Here is a 17,905-nt window from a genome sequence, read left to right as displayed (position 1 = left end):
GGGGGGCAGGGCCATGTCCAGAGCAACATCGGGTCCACTCCTGCTGCCTGCCGCTTACGGAGCTAGTAAGCAGAAGCAGGAATTGGTCTGTAAAGCCACACTCTATTTACTGAACTGTCCATCTCAGAAGACAGTGGGTTAGTTGACATCCTGAAGAATTTCTTTCATCTGATCTCCAGCCAACAGATTGGAGAAATGGGGTCAAACAAAAGTAGTCAGTCCTCCAGAGCTCAATCCTGCCTCACTGGTCCAGTTAGCAGCCAAGTTCCTGAGATATCCGTGAAGCCCCTGCCTCTTACTCCCATCCCTACAGTCAAATTAGTTTCTATACCAGTCTTGTACTCCTTTCGGGGGCATCTGGCTCAGGTTGGGTGGCAAACAAACCTCACCCCCTCAGTTCTATCTGTAGTCATCGTTGTAGGTGATGTCACCGTGTCATTAAGTTCTCTAGTTCGCAGGCTCGGATGTCTTAATAGGAAGCCTACCACATTGGATCACCTGAATGATCCTTCAAGCACTTTTACTCTTAGACCTGTGTCTCTTTTATTTCTAATCTTGACAAAGGCACCACCTCCTCTCCCAGCATTTCCTGCCTGCTCCTTCACTGAAGGGCTACCTCTTCTTGCACTAGTTCTTGGGACCAGATTATCCAGGGTCACTATGGTGCATCTGAAAACCCTTCCCGGAGACCCTTTGCTGATTTGTGACCAGATTTAAATCTCTCTCATTTCACTTCAGGAAGCTTCCTGGAGCAGCCCTTTTCTCTTCTTGCCTGAATTAGAAGTCTTTTCCTTTATTGGGACTTGGGTGTCCTGTATCATAGATTCACCAGACCATACTCTAATGCCAATTCTCAATTTTTTGTCCAACATGAGCATCTCTACAGTAGGAATTATGTTGGGTTGGTATAAAGGTGATGCTCAGGAAGTTGTTTTGAGTAAATGAAGCAAGGAACAAACGAACAACCAAGATGCCCTGTTTCCAAACAGCATCCCTCTTAGAGGATATTAACCAGTGTGTAACAATGAATAAAAGTGTGTTCTTTTTCCTCTTCTTTAATACAGAGATCTCAGTGGCTTTCATCCAGTTCTGGATTGATTAAAAAATAATACCATTGCTTTTCTATTCCAACAGGAAATATGGGATGTATTAAATCAAAAAGGAAAGACAATCTGAATGACGATGGAGTAGATATGAAGACTCAACCAGTACGTAATACTGACCGAACTATTTATGTGAGAGATCCAACGTCCAATAAACAGCAAAGGCCAGTAAGTAGACTAGTCTCAGGGGAGCAATCCCACAGCAGGATCAGAGCATGGCTGTGCAGTCTAAACCCCAATCTTTGCATGCAAAACAAATCATATTGATTATACAGACCCCGGATAATTTTATATTCCTTGTGACTTAATCCTTTGAAAAATGTGTAGAGATTTTAGAGATAATCTGGCTACTTACTAGATGATAAATATATCTTTAGTTGCATTTTCAAATATGGAGAAAAGCATCTTTAATGCTACTAATGAAAAGACCCCAGCATGTACCGCCATACTCACCTGTGTGACTCAAGATAGATGTTCTAGGGGCAAAGGATTTGCTGGATTTAAACCAGAAGCTAAAACATATGCTAGCTGGTGTGCCCTTGGGGCATTACATTTAATTCCTTATTATCTTTTCTTCAGTTGATTTAAAATAGTACAAAGACTAAGATCATTATGATTTGTTATAGTGGAGTAAAGGTTACGAAAAAGTATATCTGATTCTGCCTCGACACTTTACACAGGTGTCCCCATTAGAAACTTTATAAGTGATGTGTCATCTGCTATACTTGGAAAAGAAGTGATGCCAAATTTTAGGGACATGGGGGAACTCAGAACTTAGGATGGCTATAACTTTAAATCTGCTTTACTTTGGAGCTTGTAGCTTTGCAAGAAATTTCTCATTGGGTATCTGTATGCCACCCCATTACTCAGGTTTTATAGACTGTCTTGGCATTTAAGCTGAAAACAAGTTATTCCAGCTTAGCCCAAATGCCTTTATTATCAGTTTGGCTAGCCATGGTGGTACACACCTGTAATCACAACAAGTTGGCAGCAGAGGCAGGCAAATCCATATGAGATTTGAGGCCAGTTTGGTTAACATCGCAAGTTCCAGGACAGTCAGGGCTACATAGTAAGACCCTATCTCAAAAAAAACAAAACAGAAGAATTCTCCAGACTGACCTATGCTTTTAAGTGGCTTGAAATTTTAGAAGTATATTGTCACTGTCTGGTGCTGTCAAGGGCTATCGCATAGCCCATCTCCCTTAGCATAACCTGTCACAATCAACTGTCATCATTTAGACTTCTAAGTCATAGTTAAAGAGAACTGGTGATGAATGATGACTGCGTTGTACCATTAAGTTATTTTATATGGTGTTTCTGTATAGATACATTATCAATATATCATGGAAAATTGCATATAGAGAGGCTGGAGAGATGGCTGTGATTGTGAACAATGGCTGCTCTTCCAGAGGACCTGAATTCAATTCCCAGTGCCCACATGTCAGATCACAACCCTCTGTAGCTCCAGCTCCAGGGCATCTAACACCCCTTCTGTACTCTTTCTGCACCACACACACATGGTGCACAGATATTTGTGCAGTCACAATGCCTATACTTAATAAAAATAATAAATTTGTAAAAAAAAAAAAAGTATAGAAAATGTATCCACACAAAATGCATATGATTATTAAGAGTACTAGTGATGATGAATACATATCAAAATAAAATTTAAAAGTACTTTATACAAATATGGATATCAAGTTATATTATTGAACAAATGTGATTAATAGAAAAGTAAGAGTAAAGAAAAGGTAAAAGGTAGTTTATTTGTAGACTTCAAAATTCTCATTAAAAGTTCTGTTTATTTCTCATAGCAAATGCTACAGCTTTTTGTGTGCTTTAAAACCTAAAGATTTTTTGCTTTGTTTTGCTTTTTCTTTGTTTGCTTGGATCTGATTTTTTTTTAGTTTGGTTTGGTTTGGGGTTTTTTTGTTTTGTTTTGTTTGTTTTGTTTGTCCAGGTGTTATTTATTTAGGAAATCAAAGGAGACTATTTTTTTAAAAACTCAAATATTCAGTGTAAAGTAGGTTGGAAAGCAATGAATGTACTTAAAATCTTTCAGTTCCCTGATGCTCACCAGGAAAAAAATTAGCTTAGGTGTCCTGTGATCATAAATGCTCTCCATGGGCTGCTTAGTTTGGCCTCATCCTATGACCATAAACAAGAATCTCTGCCTTTGCCACATGTGAAAAAATACATGTGCCCAGTTGATTACAAAGGCCTCTGCAAGGAGGTAAAGTGGAACTGTTCAAGAAAGACCTAGAATGGTGGCATGGGGTCACATGTATGTGTTTTAATCCTATAAAAATGTTCTAAGATGGGCTTCAGTGCACACATTTCAGGACCAGCCTAGCCAGCCAACATCTTACACATAAAAATGTGCTTTGCTATATTGTAGATTAACCTTGCTAATATTCGCAGTTCAGCTTGCTGCTTTCAAAATTATTTAATTTCTCCTCTAGTTGTTTCCTCTAAATCATATAAAAAAGAATGTGATTCTTAATTGTGCAACCCTAAATGACTAAAACAGCAATATAAAGCTTCTTTAAGCCTTCATTGTTAGTATGGACCAGTGATTGTCTGTTCCTTCAGTCCTTTCCCTCAATGAATTTGAGATTTTTAGGGGCTCACTTTCAGCAGAACTTTATATTTTAGTATAAACTACTTTGGTCTTATTTTATGAAATGACTACTCAAAGAGAAGCAGAGGAATGAGGTGGTTTAAAATCTGGGCCCAGGCAGGACCTCCTTAGAAGAGGTCACAAGGCCTTACATACCCCCCACCAGTGTTCTTGTGTAGAAAGGGTTTAGAATAAAAGGTACCTCATGTGATGCATCCTGCTGCTGCCATAATAGGGGGACCCCCTTGGCCCCTGGACAGAGTCAGAGTCAGACAAGAAAGATGGGCTTGTGTTTATCTGTTAGAGACAGATCTGATCAAATGTTTAAATAAGTTCAGGAAACATGGAGATGGACTGGTGACAACCTCTAAAAGTCACCAGGGTCCTGTCATTTCTGTGCTTTGTTGTATTGGCCCTTCCTACTGTTTGGTTTCCATAACAGCTGTGCCTCCAACTTTAGTTCTTTCTAGGAAGAACGAGGTACATTGTACCAAGGCCCTACCTACCCAACCAGTGAGTGTATGGAAGACTTCTCCCCCTCAGCATCTCAGAGGGCTGTAAGTCTAGAAGCAGGCATCACACTGGGCAAACTGCCACCCCAAATATTAGGGTCCTGTTAAAAACAAGAGAAACAATCCTGGTGTGTTGGCATCTAGTCCCCATCTCAGGAAGCCCTTTCCACTTGGTCTGCTGACACAAACCAAGGGCTATATGTCCAGGAAAAGCCCTGAAATTGACTTGCAGGTAGGACCCTGCCAATGACATCATCAAGCTTGAGAGCCTAGCTATGAACCCTGGCATCACCCTAGAGGATTTTTCTGTTTGGCTTTTCTTTCTCGATTAGTGGCTGCAAATCTAAACCTCATTTGGGAAAAATGATGTGCATGCAAAAAGGAAAAAAAAAGCTATCATGACTTTTGTTCCTCTAACAAATACTCTTCCGTAGGTTCCTGAATCTCAACTTTTACCAGGACAGAGATTTCAAACAAAAGGTATGGGTTTTTTTTTACCAACATAATTCATGTTTCGATTGTCATTGTGGGAAAATATATGTAACCCAAATTTATCACAATTTCAACCATTTTTTTTAATGTTGAGTTCAGAACCAGAAGTACACATTGTGTAAGCGTCACCCGAATCCATCACAGGAGGTTTTCATTATCCCGAGAACTATCACTAAACGCTCATTCATTGCTCTCCACTCCCTTCTGCTCGGGGCAGCCACCATTACACTGTCTGTCCTTGTGGATTTGATTCTATGTACCACCTGAGACTGGAAATATAGTCTTTGTCATTTTGTGCCTGGCTCATTTAACTTAAGATTTGGTCTTCAGGGCTCATCTATAGTCCATTGTGTGTCAGAACTTCAATGTTTTTTAAGGCTGACGATTCTATGTATATGTACATTCTATTCCGTGTATGTGTCACATTTTGTACATTCCACTAATGGACTCTGGAGTTGCTTCTGCCTTTGGAGACCATGACACATGTACATCCTTTCCTAAACATGGTTTTAAAGTTACCCTAGGCTCCTGTAGGTCTCGGTGTACATGGGATGCACCACATGTCATCTGTAGATGGGAAGCTCAGAGCTCCTCTCCATGGCGCTCTCTGTTGCTTCCTCTCTTCCTCCGGGTTTATGTTGATAAGTTTTGAAGAGCTCTACTTGTATCTTTTGTTCTTAGATCCAGAGGAGCAAGGAGACATTGTGGTGGCCTTGTACCCCTATGATGGCATCCACCCAGATGACTTGTCCTTCAAGAAAGGAGAAAAGATGAAAGTTCTAGAAGAGTAAGTGTGCCCAGGGCCCTGGCAGCACTTGGTCCCAGCACATGCACATTTCTTTGCTTCAGCCTCAAAAGGAATAGAGCAAAAGGAATTTCCCTTTTGAATGTGGCTGGCGGTGAGCCCTTCTATCACTTCTTCCAACAAGGACAGGCACTGTTTCTTTCTTCACCAAAATGCTACCTAAGAAGTTTGGCTCTATGGCATGTTACTTAAGATGGCCACTGTACAGTTTGGGAGATAGCTCAGTCATATTCTGAGTTAGTTCCATAGAACCCACATTTTCAAAAGGAATATGTTGGATATGGTGGCACTTGCTCGTGGTGGCACAGGATCGGGGTGGTGTTAACAGGTGGATCACTGAAGGCTCTCTGGCAAGGCAGTCTAATCTGACTGGCAAGTTCTGGGCCTATGAAAAAATTCTATACCTACTCCTATACGCATACTCCTACCCCTACCTGTACCCCTACCCCTACCCCTACCTATACCCCTACCCCTACCCATACTCATACCTATACTATATCAATACATAACCTATTTCTATACCTAAACCTATCTGTATTTATCTATAGCATCTGAAGAATGACTCTGAGGCTGTCTTCTGACATAGGTGATGCATACCTGCAAACACAAGTGCACATTCATGAACATGTATATACACACACACACATACACCATGCTCACCACAATCCTGTGACTTAGCTATTATCGTTTCCATTTTAAAAGTTAAAATTCCCAGGAATAGATTGAGTGACTTTTCTAGGTCACAGAACTATCACAAGAAAGGGGCCACGTTTAGACACAAGATCACGATGATGCTCTAGATCAGCGATAGGTGCCTTATCTTCAGTAAGGGGTCTCCTCTCTCTCCCTCTTTGGCAGGTCAGGGTCAGGGTGCTGCATTTTAAAAATTCAGCACAGAAAGGAAGTTAGGCTTAAAGTGCTCAGACTTCCTTGTTCTCCCTCCTCACTGCCCTGTGGCCTGACCAGGGTCACGCACGTGAGTCAACACACAGGGATCAAGGAAACAAAACATCCAAGCAGGTACAGGGAATCACCGAGGCAGCTGAGCAGGACTTTCCAATGTGGGTGTGGTGCCACATCCTTAGAAATCATATCCCCTGGCCCATGAGCCCGGTCTATGCTATGTAACCACCCTCCATACTTCCAACCATCCCTGGATGACTTCTCCTGTCTAATATGTCTAATACAATATGGTTGTGATTGTCATAGAAATAGCCTTATGTTGCACTTAATGGAGAGTAATAAGAAACATAGATATAAAAGTTTTAAGTCCTGAGAAAGTAGCTCAGTGGGAGAAAGCTTGCCAGCATATGCAAGGTCCTAGGTTCAATACCCCTACTTGTTAGAAAAAAAAAATCAGCCTAAATATTTTAAATAATTTCCATCTACAGTTTGCTCAGTTTGAAGGTGTAGCATACACAGGCTGCCTATGTGGATAAACAGCCCAAGAGTACCGCTCAGATTTAGTCACAGACAAGAGCCTGATCTGTGTGCAGGCATTTTCAGGGACCAATCCCATACCGCCCCGTCTCAAGCTCGCTTGCTCCTTCCGGGCCTGGCCCTTCTTGCTTCTCCTTCCTGTCGCCCTCTGGGTTAGTATGGTACTGTGCGGTTATCATGCAAGGAGGATTACCTTCTCTTAACTACTTTTGGTCTATTTATTTATTTTCGTTGGTGTTTTTCTTTCTTTGTGGTGCCTATCTCTGGGTAAAGTGGATGTTTGTACAAATAAGTTTATAACACAGGAATTTTAAGTCTCTATTTCCTTGATTCCCATCACTATAAGGATTCTTTAAAACATTTCTTAGGCACCCAGGAAAATGAGAAGTGTTTGGCTTCTATAAGGTCAGCCATTTTGCCAATTTTTTTTCTATGTGGCACTGCAAGCCACATTGAAATTGTAAGGATACTTTTTTTATTTTTTTTGCTCCTGTCACTAAATATATTTCTCTATGAAAAGGAATACACTTTCCTCCTTAGATTTAGGGATTCAAGGAATACTCCCTTACTCCCTCTTGTCTTCACTCTGCAAAAGAAACACCTTAGGACAGTTGCCATTACAATTCTTGACTGTGATTTCTATTCCAGGCATGGAGAATGGTGGAAAGCTAAGTCCCTTTCATCAAAGAGAGAAGGCTTCATCCCCAGCAACTATGTGGCCAAGGTCAACACCTTAGAAACCGAAGAGTGAGTCTATTGCACGGCCATCTTGGTGTTTCTGAACACTGCATGGGATTGCTTATTTTCATATGGCTGCCAAAATCCCTATGAAATGTGAACGTATCTTCACAGGTGGTTCTTCAAGGACATAACGAGGAAAGACGCAGAGCGACAGCTTCTGGCACCAGGGAACAGTGCAGGAGCTTTCCTTATCAGAGAAAGCGAAACTTTAAAGGGTGGGTACGTGGTTAAAGACCAGATAGAGACTGCCTCGGGATCTGCGCAATCTCCTTAGATGCAGATCCTAGGGCCTTGTGCATGCTATGTAAGCATTTTGCCACCAAGCTACAACCATAGCCACAGAAAATAATTAGAAAAACAATTCCAGAATGAATAAAATAAAGAATACAGTAGGTTCTGGGAATGAAGGGGTTATTTTTGTTTGGTTTTGGTTTGGGTTGGAGTTTTCTTTCGTTTTGAGACAGTCTTCCTATGTAGCCAGCCCTTGGCTTACCTGTAGTTCAATAGGTAGACCAGTCAATAGGTCGATCAGGCAGGCTGACTTCAAACTCAGAGATCTCCTGCCTTTGCCTCCAGAATGCTGGGATTAAAAGCTTGTGCCACCTCACTTAGATGGTTTAATTTTAAATTTGCTGTTGTTATTATTATTGTTATTATTATTTGTGCATGTGTGCATGTATGTGCATACCTGCCTGCCAAGGTACATATGTGGAGGTCAGAAGGTAACTGAAAATCAGTTTTCTCCTTCCATCATAAATTCTAGGGATTGAATTCAATTTATCAGGCTTACACATAAAGCTCTTTTTACCTGCCTAGCCATCATGCAAAGTCTCTGACAGTAAAATTTTGTATTTTGATAGCAAATAACAAACTCAAATGGTAAATGTTAATAAATGGTAAACAACTGTAATTATGGCCAGGTCATATACTTCCTGTTTTGTTGTGTTATTATGAAAGTGAATCCTAAGTGTCAAGAGGAAACTCAAATTTATTTTTCTATTCAGCTAAATAATTTCAGAAAACTACTGTGAAGAAGTAAAGTGATGTATTGGCTACCTGTCTTGCAAACAAAATGCTATTGTCATTTATCAAGTCAAAATTTAAAAGTACCTTCTATTTTTCCCCTTTGAGGCCTTGGCTAGCCTGGACCTGGCCAAGTTTCGCCTGCTTCTGCCTCCCAAGTGCTTAGATTAAAATAATCACTGCACATGGCTGCAGGACTTTCATGTGATGCATTTATATTTGTATATTTCGTGGTAAGATGTGTACCACAGTGTGGTATAATGTAGACTGTATTAATAACATGTAAGCATGCCTTCTCTTAATTTTTTCCCACAGGAAGCTTCTCTCTTTCTGTCAGAGATTATGACCCTGTGCATGGTGACGTCATTAAGCACTACAAAATTAGAAGTCTGGACAATGGTGGCTATTACATCTCTCCACGGATCACATTTCCCTGTATCAGTGACATGATTAAGCATTACCAAAGTAAGTCAAAACTGAGGTCTGGGAGAGGTTGATTATCTTTATAATAATTAGTGTAAAGTGTCAGATTCTACTTTATATAAAATTTTTCTTTCAGTTAATGTGGTGGGTAGTACTCTATAAGTAGTTTTAACTTAATGTAGATACTCCTTGACTTCCAGTGATCATGTGATTCTAATACGTCTATTGTGACGACATATTATAAGTTGAAAATACACTTCATTCACCTTGTCTTCTGAACACCCTAGCTTAATGTGGCCATCAGTGAATGTGCTAGCTGCTTACATTGCCCTACAGTTGGACAGAGTCTATTACCTTTATAACCTACATGTGCTACTGGCTCATGCAAGCTGCCAAGTACTTGGCTGGAGATGGACACAGGTTGATTGTATAGGCACACTTTCATACATAGAAATGTAAATAGAAAACATTAGACAGAGTCCTGTAAGTAGGGACTATCACCACATTCACAGTGAGATTGCTGCTGTGATAGTCGGGTCCTTCTTGCTTGGTGTGAGTTATCTAGTGTTTCTCCCTTCCTGTAGAGGAAAGTATATATTATTTTTGCACAATGCATACTCTTTTTTCCCCCTTTGGTTTTTTGAGACAGGGTTTCTCTGTGTAGCCCTGGCTGTCCTGGAACTTACTCTGTAGACCAGGTTGGCCTCGAACTCAGAAATCCACCTGCCTCTGCCTCCCAAGTGCTGGGATTAAAGGCGTGTGCCACCACCGCCCGGCTCATAATTCGTACTCTTAATGTGTGTAAATATTCAAAGTACAAGATATACAGATCTGTTTCTGTGAATGGTATGCATGTATCTAAAACTATGTGCCCATGTTAAGAGTACACACAACAAGCACTTTGGGCATATTTAAAAATAGAAAGTCAATGTCTCCTGCCCAGTACCAATATCTGCCTCGTGAAGCTCACCTCTGTGGCCTTAGGTCCATTCATTTTGGCTAACATCAGATGCAGGAGCTGCTGTGGCAGGTTCCTCCTGCCTGCTCTAAGAAGCTCTATGAGAAAACTCATCGAGGGTTTACTTAGGCCCCAAAACATGGAACAAAGAATAGTGTGGAGAGAACAAAGGTCTGGGCTTGTGGAATACTCCCTTTGTCTCTCACTTCCATTCACCTATGCTCTGGCTGAGGTGCTGGGGGGCAGGGGCAGGTATAGAAATCCCTTGGCCCTGTTCTGAAGTGCTGGGGTAACCTAACTACATTCTTGCCCATGTACCACCAAACTTATGAGGACACAGGAATCAGAATACCTTTTGTTAAGTATGACAGTCCATCACTGTCTTTGTTTTTTTTTTTTTTTTTTTTGTATGCTGGCAGTGTTAACAAATAAAATGTTTCAAATTGTCTTCTGATTAATTTTAAAGTTGTGATTAAGCAAAAGGATCCTCATTAGCATTTTAGATGGTGTCAGGTTGGGCATTATAAAAATAACAGCTTATTCACGATTTCCTATATAGGCACTTCTAAAACAAAAAGAATATACCAAATTGGTTCTGCATCAGAAATTCAGCCAGCCAAGTATCTTTAAATGTATCTGTACTGAACATGACAGATGACTTTCTGGTCGTTCCTTAAACAATACAGGGTTACAACATGGTATTCACATTGTATTTGATAATATAAGTAATACAAGTATGATTTAAATAAGGTGTACATACAAAGTATTACATTATTTTATATAAGGGACTTAGTTTTTGGAATTTAGGGGAACTCTGGCACCCGTCTGCCATGGCTACAGACTATATTGCTTGTGTTACTCTTTTTTTTTCTCTTTTTCTTTTTTTGTTCTTTCTCCTTTTCCTTTTTTTTATGTTTATTGTTCATGTATGTTGGGAAATCCAGGACTGAACCTAGGCTATTAAGACGTAGCAGCAAGTCTTTCTTACCTACTGACCATCTGTCCAGCCCAGCATGCGTTCCTTAACGTTTGTTCTTCCTTTCACCCTAGAGCAGTCTGATGGTCTCTGCAGAAGACTGGAGAAGGCATGCATTAGTCCCAAACCACAAAAGCCGTGGGATAAAGATGCCTGGGAGATCCCCCGGGAGTCCATTAAATTGGTGAAAAAGCTCGGCGCAGGACAGTTTGGGGAAGTCTGGATGGGTGAGTGTTTAACAGTGTCCCATTTTGGAGAGATGATGAAGGGTTCTAGCCTCTACCACCCACTGAGCCAGGCACTGGGTCGCTCAGAAGCATAATTTCTTGCTTTCCTATCTGTCTTGGGCCAAATTCTATCTGCTTGGATGCTAGTTCAATGCAGACAGATGTGGGACTCAGTAATTCCTTTCATCTCTTCCACGATAGGAGCGAGGGTGCTTACCCAAATCCTCTCTCCCCTTACATCCATCTCTCATCCTCACACTCTGGGCAAACCTGGGCAAACACTTGAAGTCTCAACTCAGTGAGAGCTACACTCAGGCTTAGGATTAAGATAATTGGCATTCAACATAATTGCATGAAAGAACACAGAAGAGCCTGGGGTGAGGGCTCAGAGGTGAAAGAGCACTGGCTGCTCTTCTAGCAGATCTGGATTAATTCCTAGCATCACAGGGCAACTCTCTGCTGTCAATAACTGTGGTTCCAGGGAATCTGATGCCTTCATTCTGGTCTCCTTGGGTACCAGTCATGCACTTGTGTATAGATATACATACCGGCAAAACACCCAGACACAGAAAATAACATTTAAAAAAGGAAAGAAATGCCAAGTCAAAGTAAAATAGCAATAAACTTAAGAAACAAGTTCATTTAAGAGAAAGAGAGAGAGAAAGAGAGAGAGAGAGAGAGAGAGAGAGAGAGAGAGAGAGAGAAATGAAAGGGAGGAAGAAAGAACAGAAGTGAATGAATATGCCACAGAAAACCTGAACAGGAACATTCCTGACCGCATTATTCATACTAGCAGGAAAGTGGTCTAGAACTCCAGCATTTCTGAGAATATAGCAGGAGAACTTTTATTGTGAGGCCAGCCTGGGCTGCATGGCAAGATTGTCTCAAAAACAAAAGTGTAAGCAACCTGAATCTTTACCAAAAAAGTAATGTATAAGCAACAATTGTTATAGCCATAGAATAGAAGCTGGTACACACGTAGTGTGGGTGACCCCTTGAAAGGAGCTGGTCACGGGGGTATCATTCTATGTACTCATAGAATGCGAAGTGCCCAGAACAAGCAAAGAAAGCTATAAAGACTGAAAGTAGGTACCTGGCTGCCGAGGGGTCTCTTTGAGAGTTAATAGAAATGTTTCCAAGTAGCTTATGGTGACAACTTCCCAACTATGATGTGACATGTGAGTTCCGTTTCAACAACGCTGGCATGTACATGACATAAACAATATTGTGAGCTTCCAGGTACCACTTACCCCGTCCCCCTCAGTAACATCTCACAAGATTCTAGCAAAATATCACTACTAAAATAGTGGCATCAATAGTTTCATTCATTCATTCATTCATTCATTCATTCATTCATCTGTGAGACAGTCTTGCTACAGATCTCTGTCTTGTCCAGAACTCACTATGCAGCCCAAGCTGAGCTTGAACTTGTATCAGTCCCCCTGCCTATGTCTCCTGGGTGTTAGGACCCACCATGCAGCCTAGTTGTTTATAAATCATGTTTTCAGGGAAGGGAGGGAGGGAGGGAATGAGAGGAAAGGGCAGGGGAGGAAGAACAAGAAACACAAAATATGACCTAAGTGTGAGTTTGGCTGCTGGGCAGGCATCTCCTTAGCGCCTGGAAGATTTCACCCTGCTGAACTTTAGCAGGTTGCACTGGGAGTGAAGCCAAAGAATAGTGACTGCGGGCGCCGTGTGAGTGTCAGCAGTGCCTCACACCCCTGTGCATCTCTACACCTCCATCCACTCATCTGAGCCTCCTCTCACAGTGAGACTGGAAAGCTGCCCAGATTTTGTTGGTTGGTTTTGTTTTGTAAAGGTTTTTTTATTATTATTGTTTAGGTGTATGAATGTTTCCTTACATGTATGTCTGTGGAACATTTGAATGTCTGGTACCTAGGAAGGTCAGAAGTGGGCATTGGATTCCCCTCACCCCCATCCCAGCAGGAGTTACGGATTGTTATGAGCTACTATGTCAGTGCTGCGTACGGAACCGCATCCTCTGGAAGAGGAGCACGTGCTCTTAACTACTGGGCCATCTCTCCAGGCCCCAGATTTAGTTTTTAATCATCAAGGAAATTAGGAACTAGTTTTTCACATGAGTACAAAACAAAATCCAGCCAATTAAAATTATATCATTGCTAAGTGAGTAAATTATAATTCACAGACTGTCTCTCACATTATAAGACCTGAAACACAGTGAAGAGATTCTCGGATGTAACCTGCCCTTTGCAGGAAGAAGGCTGCTAGGATAAAAGCGAAAGTTGTCTCTGCCTCAAGCTGTTTCCTCTTGTTTGTGTGATGTGTGCATCTGCTGTGGGTGCCTTGCTTCCTCTGTGTATTGTTAATATCCCAGAGATCTCACTGGACAGGGAGGAGTGGGAGGAAGTACCTTCTTAGAGCTTGGAAAGTTTTATTTTAAGAAATGAAAGCTTTTAATTGAGTTTTGTTTGATTCAGTCTTTGGTTGGTTGGTTTTCTGATAAAGGGTCTCACTCTGCAGGCCTGGCTGTCCTAGAACTCACTATGCAGGTCAGGCTGGCCTTGAACTCAAAACCCCGCCTGCCTTTTGCCTCCCAAGCACTGGGATTAAAGGCACCCACCACCACTGCCTAACTGTCGTGTTTTTTTAAAGATTGATTTGTTTTTATTTTTTGTTTATGAGTGCTTGCCTGCATGTATGTGTGTTCACTGTGTGCATGTCAGAAAAGGGCTTCTGTCCCCTGGAATTGGAGTTACAGAGGTTTGTGGACTGCCATGTGAGTGCTGACAACCTACCCTACCTCTCTGTGAGAGCAGCCATGTTCTTACCCTCTGAGCCATCTCTCAACCTGATACTTCCTTATTTAGAGGCAATTTAGTTAGAACTAATCATCAGCCAACTTTCTAAATCAATAATATGCTTTTTTAAAGGTAACTTTCCATTCCATGGTATATATAGCAAGCTAGGAATGGCTAGAATTGAAACTTTCTCAAATCGTTATTTTCTTTTGCTGTGACAAAGTCACTCCACAACAGTCCTTTATTATCCTGCTTTTTAAAAATCTATGTAGAACAACACCACAAACGTCTGTGACTAGGCTAATGGAACCGTCAAATGACTGGCTTTTCGGTGGGTCTGCTGGTGTTCTGGACCTGCGGACACAGCTGTTAAGTCACAGCTGAATCCAAATTCCTTATCAGCATTTTCAATGTCTCTAGCAGCTGCGCTATTTCCTGGCAACTTTTGCTCTGCCTCTGGAAAGCATAGTTTTCATTATTCCAAAGGATGGAAAAGTTTCCAGGCTCCATTGTTCTCGGGTTGATGAGTGGGAGTGACTTTTGTTTCTTTAACTTTGATTCTAGGGGATGTAACAAGTCCACAGAAAAGCTACCCCAAGGATGGTAACAAGTAATTATAAAGTCCACAGAAGGAGCTTGTCAGACCCTAGAGTTCTTTGTGTCTCTTCTCTATCACAGCCTCACCTGCCCCCAAGGACAGCTGCTGCTCTGACCTTTGTCATAATTTCCTGACTTTCTCCCTAGGGTTCTGGAAGTAGAGCTTGTGCATGCAGGCACGACGACAGTCTTTTATATATAGTCTGACTACTTTTATATATGGTGCAACATGTGTCAAACAGAAAAGTCCAGCTTTGTTTGGGTTTAGTATTATTGGCTCATGCTGAATTTATTCTATTTCTTGTCTCTTTTATTAGACATTTTTGATGAATTCATCCATGTTTTGGGGTTTCAGAACATTTAATGCATCTTCATTGCTATATAGTGTTTATGTGTATATGCAACAGATATAGAATGTAGAATATAGAATAGATATATCATAGATATACTGTGATTATTGCTCTTCTGGTGATTTTGGTGGTGCAAGTGTGCATGAATTTTATTTTTAGGAGTAATGGATGTGCCAGTCAGGCCTTCATGTCTGCGGAGTCAACCTATGTTGAATGGAAAATATTTGGGGAGAGGGTTGCACTTACATTGACTAGGTTCAGGGTTTTGGTCTTTTTGGGTTTTTTCTTTATACCTAAACAATACAGTCTAACAAGTTTGTACATAAGATTTGTATTTTACTAGGCATATTAAGTTACCTAAAGGTGATTTTAAGTATCCATGAAAATGTGCACAGGTGTCATTTTATGTGAAAGACACCCTTGGATTTTTGTGTGCTCCAGGGTCCTAGATCAATCTCCTATGACAATAGAGCTGGACCAATCCCTATGGACTATACAGGGAAGACCATTTATGAATCGTTGATCTATGAATACTATCAACGGGTTTCAGTTTCACCTGTTCCTAGCAATATACAATATCCCTTCTCCTGAACAGTGGACTTGTGTCTACAGCATGGCTCCAGTGTAGAACAGCCTGTGCCGTGGCTCAGAAAGAGGCTTCTGTCATCAACCGTTGTAGGCCCCTTAGGATTTCATCATAAAGCTTTGCTATTAACATTCAGTGATGCTCAGAAAAATAGCAAAGGCAGGGACTGAGGGAGCTGCCGTAGCATCCCTCTATCCTCAGCACTTACCTACTGTCATTGTTACACTTTTTGATTTGTGTCAGCTGGGCTGGTTTGGAGCACTTCTTTTGCATTTCTCTGATTACTAATGCAATAGATTTACTTTTGTTTATCTGAGTCACTGCAATTTCTCCTTTTGAGAATGTGCACCCAAGCATTTACTGCTTTGCCACTTAACTGATATATAGGAATTAAAGATTCAAGGTACTAATGTCTTGTCAGTTGTATAAGTCATAGAAAATATTCTAGTGCTCTGCTCCTGTGTGTGTGTGTGTGTGTGTGTGTGTGTGTGTGTGTGTGTGTGTGTGTGTGGTGAGATCAGATGTTGATACTTGGGTATCTTGCTCATTTGCTCTCCGTCTCATTTATTGAGCCAGGGGAATTACTGTACCTTAAACTAGTCTTTAGACTCACTGGCCAGTGAGCTCTGAGAGTCCTCCTATCTCTCCATCAGCACTGGAGTTACAGGGCTACGCCTAGCTTTAAAATGGGTGCTGGGACCCAAACTCAGGTCTTCATCCTTGCAGAGTAATCGCTGCAACCTCTGATTCCCTCCCTATTCCAAGGGTGTATTTTCTTATGTTTTGCTACCAGTATGCTTGAATAACTGAGGACTCGTATATAAATTAACAAAAATTTCATAATGGAATCTGTGATTCAGTGTAATATATTCTTTATAGATTTATCCAGTTCATCTAATGTATGAATGCTTGGCCTACATGTATGTATGTGTACTGTATGCAGGCTTCATACTCCCAAAGATTATGAGACAGCACTGAATTCCCTGAAACTTGCGTGGATAGTTGGTTGTGTGCCTCCATGTGGGTGCTGGGAATCAAATTTGGGTCCTGTGCAAGAGCAACATGTGTTATTACCTCTGAGCCCCTCAAATATAATTTAAAAGGCTAATTGATGGGATTGATAAAAAAAATTTAAGGCACATAAAAGGGCACCATTTTCACATTTAAATAGCAAATCAACACAATGTATTCAGCACTCTGATGTTTAGGAGGTAGCTTTTGTTACCGTTTTATTACTGTCTTCAGTTGGTTGAAAACTTCAGTTTATTTCCACTACATTCTTCACGTTTCTTCTACATGGTCTTACTTACATTTGTTGATATTATTACATTATAAAGTGTCATATAGTATAATTAAAAGGAAATATTTTAATGGAGATCAGCCACTGGCTCTTCTCTCTCACCTTCTTCCTCTCCTCCTCCTCTTTTCTTTGCAAGGCTGGGGATGTAACACAGACCCTTTCATGTGGGCATCAGACACTCTACCACTGAGCTACCCCCACCCAGAGAACTCATTCTTAAAGGACAGAAGAAAATCACTAGCTAAGGGTACTCACAGAAATTAATGCTTTCATTCTGCTCATTTTGAAAATACTTTAAAATAATAATGATAATACTTCCTTTTGTGAAAAATATGGATATTCATTGTTAAGTCTTTAAAAACCAGAAAAGATTTTTTAAAAAACAAGTAGAAGACAACCCAAATGCTGTCACTCAGAAGCCACTGTTATTTGAGTCTGCTGCTTACCACAGCTGATCCATTAGCCTACTATCTGCTGGTGCCTGCAAAGGTCTACCATACCAGCAGATCATTAGGGTGCTACCAGCTGAACATCCCACCTAAACATTAGATTTTCCACACTTCCAAGAGAACTATGGAAACAGACAGGGAAAGGGAAATTTTGCTTATTATTTTTATTTTTGCTTTGCCAAATTACTGAAAAGAAAAAGAACTTCCTAAAAAAAATATGCATTAAACTTAGGCACTTCAGTGAAGCAGTTTCCAAAACAGTGAGATCTTTCGAAGCTACATTAAAGAGTTGGCGTTTCTCAAGCGTTTCCATGAGCTTGAGGGTGTGGGAAAGACCCCTGAAAGAATTCGAATTTCTTGCTTGAGGAGCTCCTGGTGAGGTGGCCAGGTGTGGCCAGTCACCTGAGGCTAGCCCTCTGAAAACCGTAGAAAATATTTATTTGACCCTGGGATATTATACTTTCAAGCATGTATATAAACAGCTCTATAAGTACTATACTTCTTCCCGGTTGTAAAGGCCTGG

The 17,905-nt window shown here is 40.9% G+C and overlaps 1 protein-coding gene across 4 annotated transcripts in view; it reads left to right on the top strand.

Annotated features, from left to right (window-relative positions):
• Lyn (LYN proto-oncogene, Src family tyrosine kinase) overlaps positions 1-17,905 on the top strand; it is a 112,563-nt gene that overhangs the window by 56,662 nt on the left and 37,996 nt on the right. For 2 of the 4 annotated variants that reach the window (XM_028770338.1, XM_028770346.1), the window contains exons 2-8: positions 1,135-1,208; positions 4,670-4,715; positions 5,409-5,514; positions 7,621-7,719; positions 7,825-7,928; positions 9,052-9,201; positions 11,168-11,320. In XM_028770338.1, the coding sequence (XP_028626171.1) occupies positions 1,140-1,208; positions 4,670-4,715; positions 5,409-5,514; positions 7,621-7,719; positions 7,825-7,928; positions 9,052-9,201; positions 11,168-11,320 (727 nt within the window). In that variant the 5' untranslated portion in view covers positions 1,135-1,139. Of the gene's footprint in view, positions 1-1,134; positions 1,272-4,669; positions 4,716-5,408; positions 5,515-7,620; positions 7,720-7,824; positions 7,929-9,051; positions 9,202-11,167; positions 11,321-17,905 lie in introns of all 4 variants that reach the window. The other 2 variants (XM_028770330.1, XM_028770332.1) reach the window with 1 other exon arrangement.

Source organism: Grammomys surdaster, unplaced genomic scaffold (genome assembly GCF_004785775.1).
Source record: "Grammomys surdaster isolate TR1022 unplaced genomic scaffold, NIH_TR_1.0 64, whole genome shotgun sequence".
Lineage (NCBI taxonomy): Eukaryota > Metazoa > Chordata > Mammalia > Rodentia > Muridae > Grammomys > Grammomys surdaster.
Note: the sequence above shows the minus strand (reverse complement) of the source record. Positions and strands in the feature narration are given on the sequence as shown.